Consider the following 16855-nt stretch of genomic DNA (forward strand, 5'->3'; position numbering starts at 1 on the left):
ACTTCTTCAGACATTATTTGAGTATTCAAGTATGACTATACCATAGTAGAACCAAACACCTTTCAGGTATCTGACTTTAAAAAAATCACCCTAACAATAAATTAATAGTCAATATCCTAAACCATTCAGTCCCACTAAGAAACACCAAGTTTTATTACCTTTGTCTAATTTTCCATCAATGCCTGTGATTTACAAACAGCACATTAATCTGGTAAATTGCAACTGATAATTAAAAGAGGTTGTACCTTTTCCCTGACTTCTATATAGAACAGGAACGTGACCAGGTGGAAGCCATCAGAAGCTTGCAGGAGTACAGTATCTTGTCCACTCATACCTTCTGGATTATGTTTGTAACCTATGACCCCTGACATGAGGTCACTAAGGGTGAACATTCGAATAGGTATACGAAGATTTTTGTTGTACAATGTACCCTCTTTTGGACCTAAAAATAAAGAAATGAAACAATTTAAACTGTTTACAGTTTGACATAACTTGTTTGTTTTCCTTGTAGAAAGAATAAACTTGCATGTCATCAATGATTAAATAAAATTTACAGAAATTTACTTTTCCTTTAATTTTATGACATATACAGTTAATTCAATTGCAAACAAATCTGAAGTGACATGTCCTAGCCTTTTCTTCAGAGGAAATATTTGCTAATACTAGTCTCACAGACAGTTGTGAATAATACAATGTTCTATGCAATGTAATTTACAAATATTCATAAAAATATGAAATGTAACTATTTTTAAACTTTTTTTCTACCCTTGTAGTATCAAATCTTTTTTTTATTGTAAAATATCTACTTTATATACCTTTCAAAACAGTCAGTTTAACACTTTCTGGATTTTCAAGAGAAGTGAGATCTAGGACATCAGACTGAATGTAGGTCACCTCAGCCTTTGTTGCTATCAGCAATGACCTGGTCGCTATGGCAATAGCTGATGGCAGAATGGCTTTGAAATATAGATAGCCTTGGTGACTATTTAACTGCGAGTCTGTCACTTGTAGTGTTGCTTTTCCTGGAATATGGTAAAATGTGTATATAAAACTGGAATATTACCAAAACTAATGCTAGTTTAAAACTCTTAATTTCAAAAACAAACAAAGTGGGTATAATTATATTATTCATGCATTATAATAGTATCGGAGAAGTCCAATTATTCCATGATGTGAAGTCATGTGGACGTTCAGTGGATCTACACAGGAATAAAGGCTCTCCATGTCTGAGACAATGCTTTGTGGCACTATCATACTGCCATCACAATAGATCTGACTTAAAACCGTGCAAGACAACTAACCTTTGAAAGCTTTCCCAGCATGATGTCTAAACCTGACCTTGCCCATCATCAGGTCAGCCACACTGACATTTACGCCTACTGTGACCTCTACATCCTTGCCTTCAATGACCTTTACAAGGTTTCCATTAGTTGGTGATGTTACCATGACAACATACAGGTTCTCTAGGTCTGTGTCAGTGTCGGAGATGTAGAAGAGTCCAAGATGTAGTGGTGTAATACCTCCGTCCTCTACCTGTACATGGTTCAGTACCTTAAACACTGGGGCTTCAGTGTTACCTGTAATTTTGATTTAAGGTTAGTTCAGTTCAATCTCCATATCAAAATTTCCCTTACAGTATGTAGCTTTATACACCTTTTTCTTCAATCATTCTTTCATATTAACAGGTCCTAATAAACCTCCAATCTCTTAGTCATAATCTGCATGTATCCTACAAGCAATCTGCCATAAAATCAAAAATGACAAAACTTCCCATTATTTTACCATTTGATTTGCTAATACAATTTTTTGTTTAATTAACATTTTAGACCATGATATAGGAACCCAGTGTCAGGTGTAATACCACTAATAAATGAAAGTATATCAAATTAGGTGATATAGGTACATTTAAAATATACTAACGTTGGCATTCTTTTGTTTCCATGTTTGGCATATAGCCTCGCCCACATTCTGTTACACAGTAACCGTTCTTAAGAAATGTCCCACTGTTACACACACTACAATCTTCCTCACTGTAACACCGTAGACAGTCCTTACTGCAATCTGTGAACCATATCATGCATTGTTATAAACATCATACAATGCAGAAATCATTCATCACCAAAGAAACCCTTATCATGCTGGACATGATTGACTTTGCCTTTGAGACCAGTGCAGATCATGATCAGCCTGCACAGCCATGCAGTCTGATCATGATCTTCACTGTTCGCCATTCAGTCAGTATCTTTTTGGTAAGCACCCCTTTTAACAGTTAATGGTACTGTCCAAATTGGAAGATGGACAAGTTCATTATAGAAATTTAGCAGAATAAGGGTTGCCTATGACAGAAATATACAAGAACAAACCAAAAACCATTTGTTCTAGTTTTGAATTACTGGTGACAGCTCTCAAAATGGAATTCAACTTTCTGCATCTAAAAACCTAAACAACATTATAATTCAAACTGTTCATGTGAACAATGTTCCACACATAGACTCTTGTATAACAATATGTAATCCACACATACCTTTACATGACAATGATGTTCCATCTTCAAACTGACCCTGTGCACAATGTTCCACACACAGTCCCTTGTATAACAACATGTTACCCCCACATTTGGTACATCCAGTTGGAGAAGTACAAGCCAAACAGTTTTCACCGCAATCTGCATTATAAAATACAGTTGTAAAAATACGTTTTACTGAAACTGCAAAATTGTATTGAATATCCAAATTTTTATGTGACTCTTTGTCTTCTAAAAAACTTTCGTCAAAGTGTTTGGGAGATTCTGCTTCCAGTACACATGTGCAAGTGTTGTCTTCCGAGTGACCATCTATATCTCCTTTTACTAAGTTCAACAGTCAGTTTTTGAATGGCTTTAACAATCAGAATTTTACTGTCTGTGACAAAAATGGTATTCTACACTAAGCTTTCCCTATTCAATGTTTTTATTGGTTGAAATAAAACAAAGTCACTTACTTGTGGACATAGTCACTTTAATTTTGATATTTTAACACATCAAAAACGTTATCAAATATAGAAAAACTGAAATTTAAAGATACAAATTGGGCTGATAATTAACCTTTGCAAACTTTGAACTCCTGGAACTGTCCTGGGCCACATTTTTCAATGCACTTGCTACCAGAGGGCAACAGGTCTCGTTCTTCACAAGCACTACATATAGAAGTTCCACCATTCCACGCTTCGTGACACTCGGAACAATCTACCTCACAATCTAAAACAGCACAGCAATAACGTTTGTCTTCAAGTATCCTTGAACATTTTTGTATTCCTGATATTATGTTATATCATTCCAAATTTTATAGAGCACACTACATTCAAAAGTGCATTACATACACACACAGCCCCTCCAGGTGCAAAATTCATCCTCTATTTACTACAGATATTGTAGAGCCATCTGACAAGGACAGGGTGAGAGAAGGCCGCAAGAATACAGAGAGAGAAATTTTAGATTCAGATCTCATGTCTGGTATAAAACATGATGATGGCATTCAACTGTAGTCTTTTCAAACATTTAAGCACAATATTTTAACCGTCTGCGACACATTGACAAATCTAATTACAGATTATTTGAATGTATTTTAGAATATCAATTTTTCTCATTTGTTTCATATTATCAAGCAAACTTATACACTTGCCCTTCTTTATGATCTGGACCTGGAAACCTATTTTAATTGTTTAAAATATCATAATTACCCTTGCAAGTGCCATCTACAGACATGTACTTTCCCTTCTCACACAGACTTCTACATTTGCCCTTCTTACTGATCCGGGAACCAGGGTAACAGGAAGTACAATTCTTACTGTAACCCCCACTACATGATTCACAAGCCGGGTGACAAGCTGCAGATACATAAAGACAAAACATTTGTTGCAAGTAAATGAAATACAGTACAACTTGCATGAAGAGACCACCTATGGGAAGGACAAATGTTCTCTTAATACAACATAACTTGTTCTTTATCAACACAACTGGGAACTGAAAAAGTGGTCTCTTATTGCAAGTGGTCTCTTAATAGACATGGTCTCTCAAGCAAGTTGGACTATACATAAATATACGAGGGCTGATAGAAAAATGAATTTCACTGGAGCCATAAAATGTGTAAAATGAAAAGAAAACATGTGATTAGGCACATGGTTTGATATTAATTGGCGATTGTCTTTCTTTGATCATTTTTATATTTATGAGACAAACATTGTGTTTTAGTGTGCAGCAAAATGGTGTCTGGGATTTTCTAATTATCTTAAACAAAACAATTCCAGAAATACTATTTATCCCTGTAATCAAAACAGAATTAGCATACATCCTGATATAATCTATACAGTTATGACTCAATGGCCACAGGGATATTAATCTGCATTTCAATACCCTTCCAAACAGAATTCTGTTGAATGTTTATTTGAAAGACAAAAGGTACTATTCGTGCAGCCTCTAATAGTCTTCTCTTACTGTTTCCTGGACTTCTGACCATCCCTTTTAAATACTAAATTGGGAACACTTTAAAATTCAGCTCCACTTACACCCTCAAGGTTACGAGCCTCACTACCACTTCTGTTATATCAGAATAGAACTAAAGTGTAAAATTCTTTTGAATCTAAAAATATTTTTTTGAAACAAGATACATAGAATACACAAGATACAAGGAGCTGCGTTTTCAAAACGCAAAATCATGCACCCAGAAGTTTTTTGAAGTTTTAAGTTTAAAGGTGAAGATCATATCAAGGTCAAGGTCATCTTTATATTGGTAAGTTTGTAGGTTTTGCCACAAGGTTTGTTGAGTTGAGTATGAACTAAACTGGGTCATCCATGTGAGCTGTAGGACCAAAAATGTTGTTCATTAAGTTTGAAGTTGAAGGTCATGCAAGGGTCAAGGCCATTTATATAATGGTCAGTTTGTAGGTCTTGCCAGGTTTGTTGAGTGTGAGTACTAACTAAATTAGGTCATTTATGTGAGTTGTAGGAATAAAAAGTTGTTTATTAAGGTTTTAAGTTTGATTGTGAAGGTCATATGAGGTTCAAGGTCATTTATATATATAGGTTAGTTTTAAGGTCTTGCCACAAGGATTGTTGAGTGAGAGTATACACTAAAGCAGGTCATTAATGTGGACTGTAATCAATCTGGTTCCTATGTACAGTTCAATTGCTATATACCCGGGAGCATAAAAATTAACTTACGAGAGCATGACCCATCCTGGTTGGCATAGAAACCAACAGAGCACCTGGTAACACACTGTCCAAGATGTAGGTACCCGCCTTGCCAACAAGAGTCACATGCAGACCCATCTGGTGTACAAGTCTTACATGTTGGATGGCAAGCTGCAAAAAAATAGACATTAGAACTTAGTTGCTCATTCAAATAGACATTTAAAAGATATGCTTGTTTTGCACAAATAGGGAAATATATATTTGGTGCCTCAAAATATGACTATATCTTTGTGGTTTTACTACATACATACAATTCTGCTGACACCCAAATATAAATTCATGACTGCTTAGTTTCAACATAATTTATTTACTTTCACAAGAAACGTAAGTGCAATTAGGTATATGTACATTTTTACTATATTAACCATGTCTGTTATTCTTACTACCGGTAAGTGAAATTTAAAAAAACCACCAGATACTATCACTACAACAGCCACCAAAATCAGCTTGACATTTTTGATAAGTTTCAATTTCCTGCACATTTTAAAAACACTTAATTATTCATAACACATTTCCATAACAAATGGCCCAATTGAAAAAAATCTTTACTGTAAACAGCATTTTTCAATTAATATATACAGAAGCAATTATAACAATTTTCATCAATCTTTCTCTTTTAAAAAAACTTGTTTAATGTCTACATTTAAGCCAAATACATTAAACTGTTCAGCACTTTATCAATCCATCTCACAATTTATTGATATAGTCCACACATAAAGTCTGAAAAAAAGTGTTAAACACTGCAGGCATTAGTTTTTGTTTGTTTGTACTGAATGTAATTTTTTGCTAAACATTTCAAATTTGTCATACCAGTCACTATCTATTTATGTTCCTCCTTGTATGCTTATACACAACTAATGGTCCAAATGCAGGCTACAAACTGTTCAGCCATAGGCAAGTAGTTGTAACTTTCTATGCAGCCTTGAAATTAAACATTATTGACGTAAACCTTATTTATTCAATTACTGTTTTAGAAAATAACTAGTCTTGATTACACCAACAATAAAAGATTACCTATACATTTTCCAGTTCTTATGTAGAAGTTATCCGGGCATTTGTCAAGGCATTCACCGTGAAATACAACCTGGGCGGGGTTCGTGCATGAGATACACTGGTCAGAACGAGGTCCATTACAACTCTTGCAAGATGGTGCACATTCTAAAAAAGTGTGGAATGATTTATAATTGTCCTATTTAATTTTGCATGTTTATTATCAATACTGATCAATATAGAATAAAAATATTACCAGAATGCAATAAATTCTCTCATTACTGCAAACAAACAAATACTATTCAAGACTACCTCAGAATACAGACAACTTCTAAATTAAAACCAACTCCAAATAAAGACCAGAACTATAACCTGTCTTCAAAAATCTCCCATTTTCTCTTCCCAATTACCAGCCAATCATATTATTATACCTGTTTAAAAAGACATTTTTTTTCCAAATGAGTATTTCTTACAGATAGGTTTCACGGTATTTCAAGCCATCTAACAATAACAAATAGTGGTCACATTATCAGGCCCCACTGTATTTACAGTCATAAAAACAATTCTACCTACCTAGACATCTACCATTCTGCAGGTAATATCCAAGTCCACACTGTGTGACACATTCCCCATGCTTCCACATCAGACCTGGCTGGCACATTTCACAGTGATACTGGGTACCACCTACACAGGTGTAACAGGTATCGTGACATGGTGTACACACTCCTGATGGTGAAGGGTAAAATCCCATTCTACAAGTATGCAAGCAGCGGCCATCTTGTACAAACAGCTTGGTATTGGTACACACTGTACAGTTGTCTGGTGCAGAGGGCTGACAGTCTGCACATTCTGGACTACACTCAACTGAAAATTACAAATTAATTTTCAGACACAGCTGCATACAAATGAAGTCTACACTTATAACAATGCATAAGAATATCACTTCTGTTTCCAAAAAGGAAATCATATGATAGGGTTATTATATCAGTGGCTCGATCTGGGATGCTGTATTTGGCCTGAGTGGATTTTGCCAGATCAGATCTCACGAGGCACGCATGCGCCAAGTGGGATCCGTCCTTGCAAAATCCAAGAGAGCCAAATATAAAATCCCAGATCTAGCTACTGTTGTAAAGACTGTTTTATCATAATACTTCCATCTTTTTGTTTGTTTATTTGTTATCGAATGAAATCTTAAATGTTTGTTGATGTGAAAATGAAATGAGTGATGTTTTTGTGTGCACTATTTATATTACTGTGTCAGCTCATGCATATTAATGAAAGTAGTCCGGCAACATACAAAACGGGAGGTACAATATGTGATTTTGGAAGGTACAATACAGGATTTTTTCAGCCTGTTCGTATTTCCTTGTAAAATGCAAGCTTTATTTTTGACAGAATTTATACAGGTATATAAATTTTAAATTTTATATCTACATATACATTCTACATGTAAAGACTTAATGTTTGGCTGAAAACATCATTAAATCAAAATTAAATATCTTCATATCTAAAGCTGCTCTCAAGTCAAATGTACAAAATCAACCCAGCCTCATATAAAACTTTTAAAAAAGTCCTAGTTAAAATAAGAATGCTTTTAACTGTATCATTTATATTCGGCGATATGTAAAACTGAGAATATGTATGTTTAGATGTTAGAAGGTAGTGACTACCTTTTTGACAGGTACCACAGCACTCTCCTGGTTCAGCTATAGACCTTGTTGCTGCTGGACAGACTGGACAATGCTGGGTATAACATCTGGTTTTCCCTGAGTCACAAATACATACAGAACAATCATCGGCCATCCATCTCTCACCATCCTACAACAGTGTTGAACACATGAACCCTTATGATTAATTTTAAAAACATTACACATCAGAAAAACATATATAAGACAAAAGATAAGGTTCTGTGGCCAACCATCTTTATATATGAAATAAATTTCCATTCACTCCCTAACTAAACTAGAATGACAAGTACAATTAGTGTGACTGTCCTGAACAAATTACACAAAATAACTTGTAGTAAATCAATTTCATATCGATTGTGTACAATATGAACTGAGGACAAATCTATGGGGCATTTAAGGAGAATACTTTTTGTTTTCAAGAAACATAAATTAAAATGACAAGACTTACAGGGTAAACTTGTCCAGCAAATTCACATGAAGGAGGGATGATACACTGTGGACAACATGTTCCTGGAAGGTGGACCAGCACTTCTTCCTACAATATATACATACAAGGTCAAGGAAAGGAAAGAACTAATTTTCTTTGTCAAGTCTCTTAACCTCTGATGCAATGCTATACTACAATATGTGATGCTGCCAAAAGTCACCTAAGCTCTCATCTAGTGATTACTTTGGCACTTCGGCTTCACATGCAGCTAGTATGATAAAGAAGAGACTTAAAATAATCATTTTATGTTGAGCTTTGTGTTACCTGTAGCCAAATTATAAATATAAATCATATTCAAGCAAGAAGGGAAATTTCAAGATAAGTGCAAGATACTGTTTTGATATGTTTTTTCAGACAAATACCTGACATATGTAAGAATAATATTATTAAAGCAAACAATCTTTTCACTGTATATTATAACATTACCTTAAAGTAAATGATTGTTTTTCACATGACTTAAAAGCAGATGGTACTTTCACATTATAATTTCTCATTACTTTAAAGCATATGATATTTTTCAACTACACATTCATACTATTATTTCCTAAAAATCATCAGCAATTTCACATTATATTTCAAATCTTTTCACAGACATTTTTTTCACATTATACGTTCATATTACTTTCAAGTTAGTAATATTTTCACATTATATTTTCACATTACCTTAAAGCAGACAATATTTTCACACACAGCAGTATAACATTGCACTTCCCCATCGTTACAAATGCAGTAATCACAACTTGTTGTGTTCCATATATCTCCACTGTACCGGACTGGTTCTACATCACTACATACACCAGATTTCGATACACATTCCGGACAACACTCACCAGGTCTTGTCACTCTCACTTCACCCTGAAAGGAATATAGAATTTTATAAAAGCTTTATTTTGTTTGTCTGTTTGTTTGATGTTTGTTGAAAACCATTTTTATCATCATTTCCATTAAGTTCTGTAGAAACAAGTCTTTTTTCACCATTTTTATTTCTTTAGATACACCTATGAAATTATCATAATTAATGATCACAAATAATAATAGATCTACAAAGTCAGTGTCCAGCTAATCTAGCCAGTGCTCTTTGACTCTGTACTAATTTGTTCCCCACAAGCAATTGAAAATATCCTCCATGGAAAAATGTAATTTTCGAGGACAAACTCATGGACATTATTATGCCTTGCCCAGGTAGTAAACTCAATCTTCTAGATGGGTAAACTTGTGCTCTCTGTGAGGAGATAAGCTTAGGGACTTTGTTTTCTCTGTGTGGAATTGTACTAAAGGGCACTGATTTCTCTATGTTGAACTATGCTAATGGACTTTGATTTGTGTGTGGAGCTAAGCTAAAGGACTTTGCTTTCTCTGTGTGGTGCTAAGTTAAAAGGCTTTGATTTCTCTATGTTCTGTATGGAGCTAAATTGAAGGGCTTTGATTTCTCTATGTTGAGCAATGTTAAAGAGCTTTGAATTCTCTGTGTGGAGCTAAGCTAAAGGGCTTTGATATCTCTGTATGGAGCCACACTAAAGGACTTTGATTTCTCTATGTTGAGCTGTGTGAAAGGGCTTTCATTTCTCTGTGTGGAGCAATGATAAAGGGCTTTGATTTCTCCATGTGAAGCTGTGCTAAAGTCTAAAGATTTTTTATTTCATTTCTCTGTATGCTATGCTAAAGGGCTTTAATGTCTCTGTGTGGGCTTTGATTTCCATGACTGTGGAGCTTAACTAAACGTCCTTGATTTCTCCAAGTGAAGCTATGCTAAAGGGCTTTGATTTCTCTTTATGGAGCAATGATAAAGGGCTTTGATTTCTCTGTGCGGAGCAATGATAAAGGGCTTTGAAGCTGTGCTAAACATTTTTTATTTCATTTCCCTGTATGCTATGCTAAAGAGCTTTTATGTCTCTATGTGGTTAGGGGTGTGGAAATCCCAATATTTTTCACTTGTCCACAGACTAGTGAGACATAAAAATCCACTTGCCCGCAGTCAAAATTCACTCATCGAGATTTTCAACAAAGCCTGCATTAAACTGCCAATTATTCTTTATTTCAGGCAAGTGTTTTTACATGTTTCTACATGTAGAAACAAAAGTAAACACAAGAGATCACAGAGTGATCTTGGCGCCCACCAATGTGCCATTTTTGAGTGTGAAAGTAGGTCACTAGGTCAAAATCAAGGTCAAATTTCATTTCAGAACACGAAACTATGCATGTGGTCCAAATTTGAAGCCTGTACCTTCAAAAATGTGAAAGAAGGTCACTAGGTCAATGTCAAGGTCAAAGTTTTTTTCAGTGCACAAAACTATGCATGTGGTCCAAATTTGAAGGCTGTAGCTACAGAAATGTGAAAGTAGGTCACTAGGTCAAAATCAAGGTCAACTCGTGTCAAGGTTCATCTTGTCACTCAAAACCATACATGTTGTCCAAATCTGAATGTTGTAAGTTATTGACAAGAAGATTTTAAAAGCTTTTCCATATACAAGTCTATATGAACCATGTGACCCCCAGGGCGGGGCCATATCTGACCTTTGGGGGATAATTTGAACAAGCTTTGTAGAGAACCACTAGATGATGCTACATTACAAATGCCAAAGCCCTAGGCTTTGTGGTTTGGACCAGAAGATTTTCAAAGTTTTTCCCTATATAAGTCTATGTAAACCATATGACCCCCAGGGCGGGGCCATATTTTACCCTAGGGGGATAATTTGAACAATCTTAGTAGAAGACCACTAGATGATGTCACATACAAAATATCAAAGCCCTAGGCCCTGTGGTTTTGAACAAGAGGTTTTTCAAAGTTTTTCCCTATATAAGTCTATATAAACCATGTGACCCCCAGGGGCGGGGCCATATTAGACCCCAGGGAAATAATTTGAATCATCTTGGTAGAGGACCACTAGATGATGCTTCATACGAAATATCAAAGCCCTAGGCTCTATGGTTTTGGACAAGAAGATTTTCAAAGTTTTTCCCTATATAAATCTATGTAAATTATAGAAATAAACAAAGGGCCATAACTCATTCAAAAATTGCTGAACCAGTCTGATTTTCAGAGGGACACAACTAGGGTACCAATACATCATTCTGACAAAGTTTGGTCAAAATCCCCCTTGTAGTTTCTGAGGAGATGCGATAACGAGAAATTGTTAACGGAAGGACGGACAGAATGACGGACGGACGGACGGACAGACGACGGACCACGGACGCAGAGTGATTTGAATAGCCCACCATCTGATGATGGTGGGCTAATAAATGAAGTATTGCCATGCAATACAAAGTCCCCTACTGGAGGCACATAATTACCTCTTCTGCAGTATAACATAACATGAGGGCCATGATGGCTCTATATCGCTCACCTGAGTACCATTGCTCTTAATGATAAGATCAAGTTTTGACAGATCACAAAGGCATACACTTTAAATATCATCAGGATAAATATTTTCTTGCAACAGTCCCTTCTGACCTATGGATCACATACTAGTCAGGGCCAATCTCCATACCAAGTTTGAGGGTCCTAGGCTCAAACGCTTAAATAACCTTTAAAACCAATCTCATTTGATGCTGCTGCGGTATATTCATTTACATAAAATAAAGGGAGGTAATTTGTCATAAATTCAGTCAAAAGTTATCTAGCCTGATTGTATGTGTCCATCTGATGGCATAAATGACATTTCAAATTAGTAGTATCTTTATTGGTTACTGAGATACACCCATTTTAATTTGAAACAAGAGATCACAGAGTGATCTTGGCGCCCACCAATGTGTCATTTTTGAGTGTTCCAAATTTCAAGACTTACTGACTAGCTCAAGGTCAAATTTCATTTCCGTACACAACACTGTGCATGTGGTCTAAATTCGAAAGCTGTAACTTGAGAAATGTGAAAGTAGGTCACTAGATCAATTTCAAGGACAAAGTTCTTTGTACACAAAACTATGCATGTGCATCAATTTTGAAGACTGTAGTTTGAGAAATTTGAAAGTAGGTCACTAGGTCAATCTTAAGGTCAAAGTTTATTTCGGTACATAAAACTATGCAAGTGGTCCAAATTTGAAGGCTGTAGCTTGAGAAATGAGAAAGTAGGTCACTAGGTCAAAATCAAGGTCAAATTTCACTTCACAACACAAATCTATGCATGTGGTCCAAATTTGAAGCCTGTTCCTTCAAAAATGTGAACGTAGGTCACTAGGTCAATATCAAGGTCAAAGTTTGTTTCGGTACACAATCCTAATTATGTGGTCTAAATTTGATACCTATAGCTACAGAAATCTGAAAGTAGGTCACTAGGTCAATCTTAAGGTCAAAGTTCATTTTGGTACACAAAACTATGCAAGCAGTCCAAATTTGAAGGCTGTAGCTTGAGAAATGTGAAAGTAGGTCACTAGGTCAAAATCAAGGTCAAATTTTATTTCAGAATACAAAACTATGCATGTGGTCCAAATTTGAAGCCTGTACCTTCAAAAATGTGAAAGTAGGTCACTAGGTCAATGTAAAGGTCAAAGTTTGTTTCGGTACACAAAACCATGCATGTGGTCCAAATTTGAAGGCTATAGCTTGAGAAATGTGAAAGTAGGTCACTAGGTCAAAATCAAGGTCAAATTTTATTTCAGAATACAGAACTATGCATGTGGTCCAAATCTGAAGCCTGTACCTTCAAAAATGTGAAAGTAGGTCACTAGGTCAATGTCAAGGTCAAAGTTTATTTCAGTGCACAAAACTATGCATGTGGTCCAAATTTGAAGGTTGTAGCTACAGAAATGTGAAAGTAGGTCACTAGGTCAAAATCAAGGTCAACTCATGTCAAGGTTCATCTTGCCACTCAAAACCATACATGTGGTCCAAATTTGAATGTTGTAGGTTATTGACAAGAAGTTTTTATAAGCTTTTCCCTATATAAGTCTATATGAACCATGTGACCCCCAGGGCGGGGCCATATTTGACCTTAGGGGGATAATTTTAACAAACTTGGTAGAGAACCACTAGATGATGCTACATTACAAATATCAAAGCCATAGGCTTTGTGGTTTGGACAAGAAGATTTTCAAAGTTTTTCCCTATATAAGTCTATGTAAACCATGTGACTCCCGGGGCGGGGCCATATTTGACCCTAGGGGGATAATTTGAACAATCTTAGTTGAAGACCACTAGATGATGTCACATACAAAATATCAAAGCCCTAGGCCCTGTGGTTTTGGACAAGAGGTTTTTCAAAGTTTTTCCCTAAATAAGTCTATATAAACCATGTGACCCCCGGGGGGGCCATATTACACCCCAGGGAAATAATTTGAATCATATTGGTAGAGGACCACTAGATGATGCTTCATACCAAATATCAAAGCCCTAGGCTCTGTGGTTTGGGGCAAGAAGATTTTCAAAGTTTTTCCCTATATAAATCTATGTAAATTATAGAAATAAGCAAAGGGCCATAACTTATTAAAAATTTGTTGAACCAGTCTGATTTTCAGGGGGACACAACTAGGGTACCAATACATCATTCTGACAAAGTTTGGTCAAAATCCCCCTGGTAGTTTCTGAGGAGATGCGATAACGAGAAATTGTTAACGGAAGGACGGACGGAATGACGGACGGACGGACGGACGGAAGGACGACGGACCACAGACGCAGAGTGATTTGAATAGCCCACCATCTGATGATGGTGGGCTAATAATACATGTAGTTTTTATTAGTACAGTGTATTACTGTAACTGTGACAAAACAAAAGCTATTAACACTATTGATTGTGTACAAGGCTGAAGTCACATCTGCGAGGCTGGGGAAACCTTCAACAGATTCAGTATAACAAAAATGTCATGCCAAAACATTGCCCATGGGAAGCCAGTTGAATTTTGATACTCAAGACCCATGAAATGATCTGACTCTTTAGAATTGTACCCGCGATCTCTCTATGCTTTTGATTTTTGTTTTTACCTGACTATTGACTGTTGACTATTGTTTTTGTCAGCAAAAAAATTTGTCCAAAGGTTTTGCGATTAGAGTTACCGTGTGCAACCGAGTCCAGACAAAATATGTTGTGCAAGATACAGTCTCCCTGTTGTACTAATTTTGTCTCTCAACACTGTGGTGTTATATGCTTCATGTTGCCAAATACAGCAGTAACAATATTCTTCTCCAGTCAGGTGTAAATAAAATGTTTGGAATTATAAAGAGTTTATATTCACCAAGCTAAAGTGATATTTGAAATTTGTGATATATTTGGCAAAAACATTTCATAACATCACATATAATTATGAAAGCTAAATTTATGAGAAAATTATCCAGTTTTGTAAAGTCATTTCTTATTGTATATCTTGCATTTATCCTCAATAATTGGACATGCAATTTTGTTACAAATCAGATTTATTTGTTTGATCTGCCTCATCTGATTAAGGAAAATTAGATAAAAACTAACTTTAAAGGTTAGTAATTTGTGCACCAAAATTTTTATGTGTAAATTTAAGTGCAGATCAGTTATAGAAATCTACATTTTATTATTATTTTTACCACAGAAGTTTTTATGGCTACCTTGTTAGATAATTTCAACATTAAAACAAGAGGACCATGATGGTCCTGAATCGCTCACCTCTTCCCACATGACCCAGTTTTGAGTATGACGTCGTTTTTTCTATTATTTGACATAGTGACCTAGTTTTTGAGCTCATGTGACCCAGTTTTGAACTTGACCTAGATATTATCAAGATAAAAATTCTGACCAATTTTCATGAAGATCCATTGAAAAATATGGTCTCTAGAGAGGTCACAAGGTTTTTCTATTATTTGACCTATTGACCTAGTTTTCGAAGGTACGTGACCCTGTTTTGAACTTTACATAGATATCATCAAGGTGAACATTCTCACTAATTTTCATGAAGATCTCATGAAAAATATGGCCTCTAGAGAGGTCACAAGGTTTTTCTATTTTTATACCTACTGGCCTAGTTTTTGACCGCACCTGACCCAGTTTCGAAACTGACCTAGATATCATCAAGGTGAATATTCAGATCAATTTTCATGAAGATCCATTGAAAAATATGGCCTCTAGAGAGGTCAAAAGATTTTAATAATTTTAGACCTACTGACCTAGTTTTTGATAGCAGTTGACCCAGTTTCAAACCTGACCTAGATATCATCAAGATGAACATTCAGACCAACTTTCATACAGATCCCATGAAAAGTATGGCCTCTAGAGAGGTCACAAGGTTTTTTTATTATTTGACCTACTGACCTAGTTTTTTAAGGCACATGACCCAGTTTCAAACTTGACCTAGATATCATCAAGGTGAACATTCTGACCAATTTTTATGGAGATCCATTCACAAGTATGGCCCCTAGAGAGGTCACAAGGTTTTTCTATTTTTAAACCTACTGACCTAGTTTTTGACCGCACATGACCCTGTTTCGAACTTGACCTAGATATCATCAAGATGATCATTCAGACCAATTTTCATACAGATCCCATGAAAAATATGGCCTTTAGAGAGGTCACAAGGTTTTTCTATTATTTGACCTACTGACCTAGTTTTTGATGGCACGTGACCCAGTTTCGAACTTGACCTAAATATCATCAAGGTGAACATTCTGACCAATTTTCATGAAGATCTTGTGAAATATATGGCCTCTAGAGAGGTCACAAGGTTTTTCTATTTTTAGACCTACTGACCTAGTTTTTGATGGAAGGTGACCCAGTTTCGAACCTGACCTAGATATCATCAAGATGAACATTCTGACCAATTTTCATGAAGATCTTGTGAAATATATGGCCTCTAGAGAGGTCACAAGGTTTTTCTCTTATTTGACGTACTGGCCTAGTTTTTGATGGCACGTGACCCACTTTCGAACTTGACCTAGATATCATCAAAATGTACATTCTGACCAACTTTCATACAGATCCCATGAAAAATATGGCCTCTAGAGAGGTCACAAGGTTTTTCTATTATTTGACCTACTGACCTAGTTTTTGACGGCACGTGACCCACTTTCGAACTTGACCTAGATATCATCAAGATGAACATTCTGACCAATTTTCATGAAGATCTCATGAAATATATGGCCTCTAGAGAGGTCACAAGGTTTTTCTATTTTTAGTCCTACTGACCTAGTTTTTGACCGCAGGTGACCCAGTTTCAAACTTGACCTAGATATCATCAAGATGAACATTCAGACCAACTTTCATACAGATCCCATGAAAAATATGGCCTTTAGAGAGGTCACAAGGTTTTTCTATTATTTGACCTACTGACCTAGTTTTTGATGGCACGTGACCCAATTTCGAACTTGACCTAGATATCATCAAGGTGAACATTCTGACCAATTTTCATGAAGATCTTGTGAAATATATGGCCTCTAGAGAGGTCACAAGGTTTTTCTATTTTTAGACCTACTGACCTAGTTTTTGAAGGCACGTGACCCAGTTTCGAACTTGACCTAGATATCATCAAGGCGAACATTCTGACCAATTTTCTTGAAGTTCTTGTGAAATA

At 35.8% G+C, this 16855-nt stretch overlaps 1 protein-coding gene across 4 annotated transcripts in view; it reads right to left on the bottom strand.

The window, feature by feature from the left end:
* The window catches only part of LOC123562027 (extracellular matrix organizing protein FRAS1-like), a 164551-nt gene that overhangs the window by 41311 nt on the left and 106385 nt on the right, over positions 1-16855 (bottom strand). For all 4 annotated transcript variants that reach the window (XM_053532182.1, XM_053532192.1, XM_053532195.1 and 1 more), the window contains 13 exons: positions 9056-9247; positions 8354-8440; positions 7888-8035; positions 6791-7081; positions 6242-6385; positions 5198-5338; positions 3718-3864; positions 3083-3235; positions 2525-2665; positions 1921-2061; positions 1302-1577; positions 816-1022; positions 246-442 (listed from right to left, as the gene is read on the bottom strand). In XM_053532182.1, coding sequence (XP_053388157.1) covers positions 246-442; positions 816-1022; positions 1302-1577; positions 1921-2061; positions 2525-2665; positions 3083-3235; positions 3718-3864; positions 5198-5338; positions 6242-6385; positions 6791-7081; positions 7888-8035; positions 8354-8440; positions 9056-9247 — 2265 coding nt within the window. The remainder of the gene's footprint in view (positions 1-245; positions 443-815; positions 1023-1301; positions 1578-1920; positions 2062-2524; positions 2666-3082; positions 3236-3717; positions 3865-5197; positions 5339-6241; positions 6386-6790; positions 7082-7887; positions 8036-8353; positions 8441-9055; positions 9248-16855) is intronic.

Source organism: Mercenaria mercenaria, chromosome 2 (genome assembly GCF_021730395.1).
Source record: "Mercenaria mercenaria strain notata chromosome 2, MADL_Memer_1, whole genome shotgun sequence".
Lineage (NCBI taxonomy): Eukaryota > Metazoa > Mollusca > Bivalvia > Venerida > Veneridae > Mercenaria > Mercenaria mercenaria.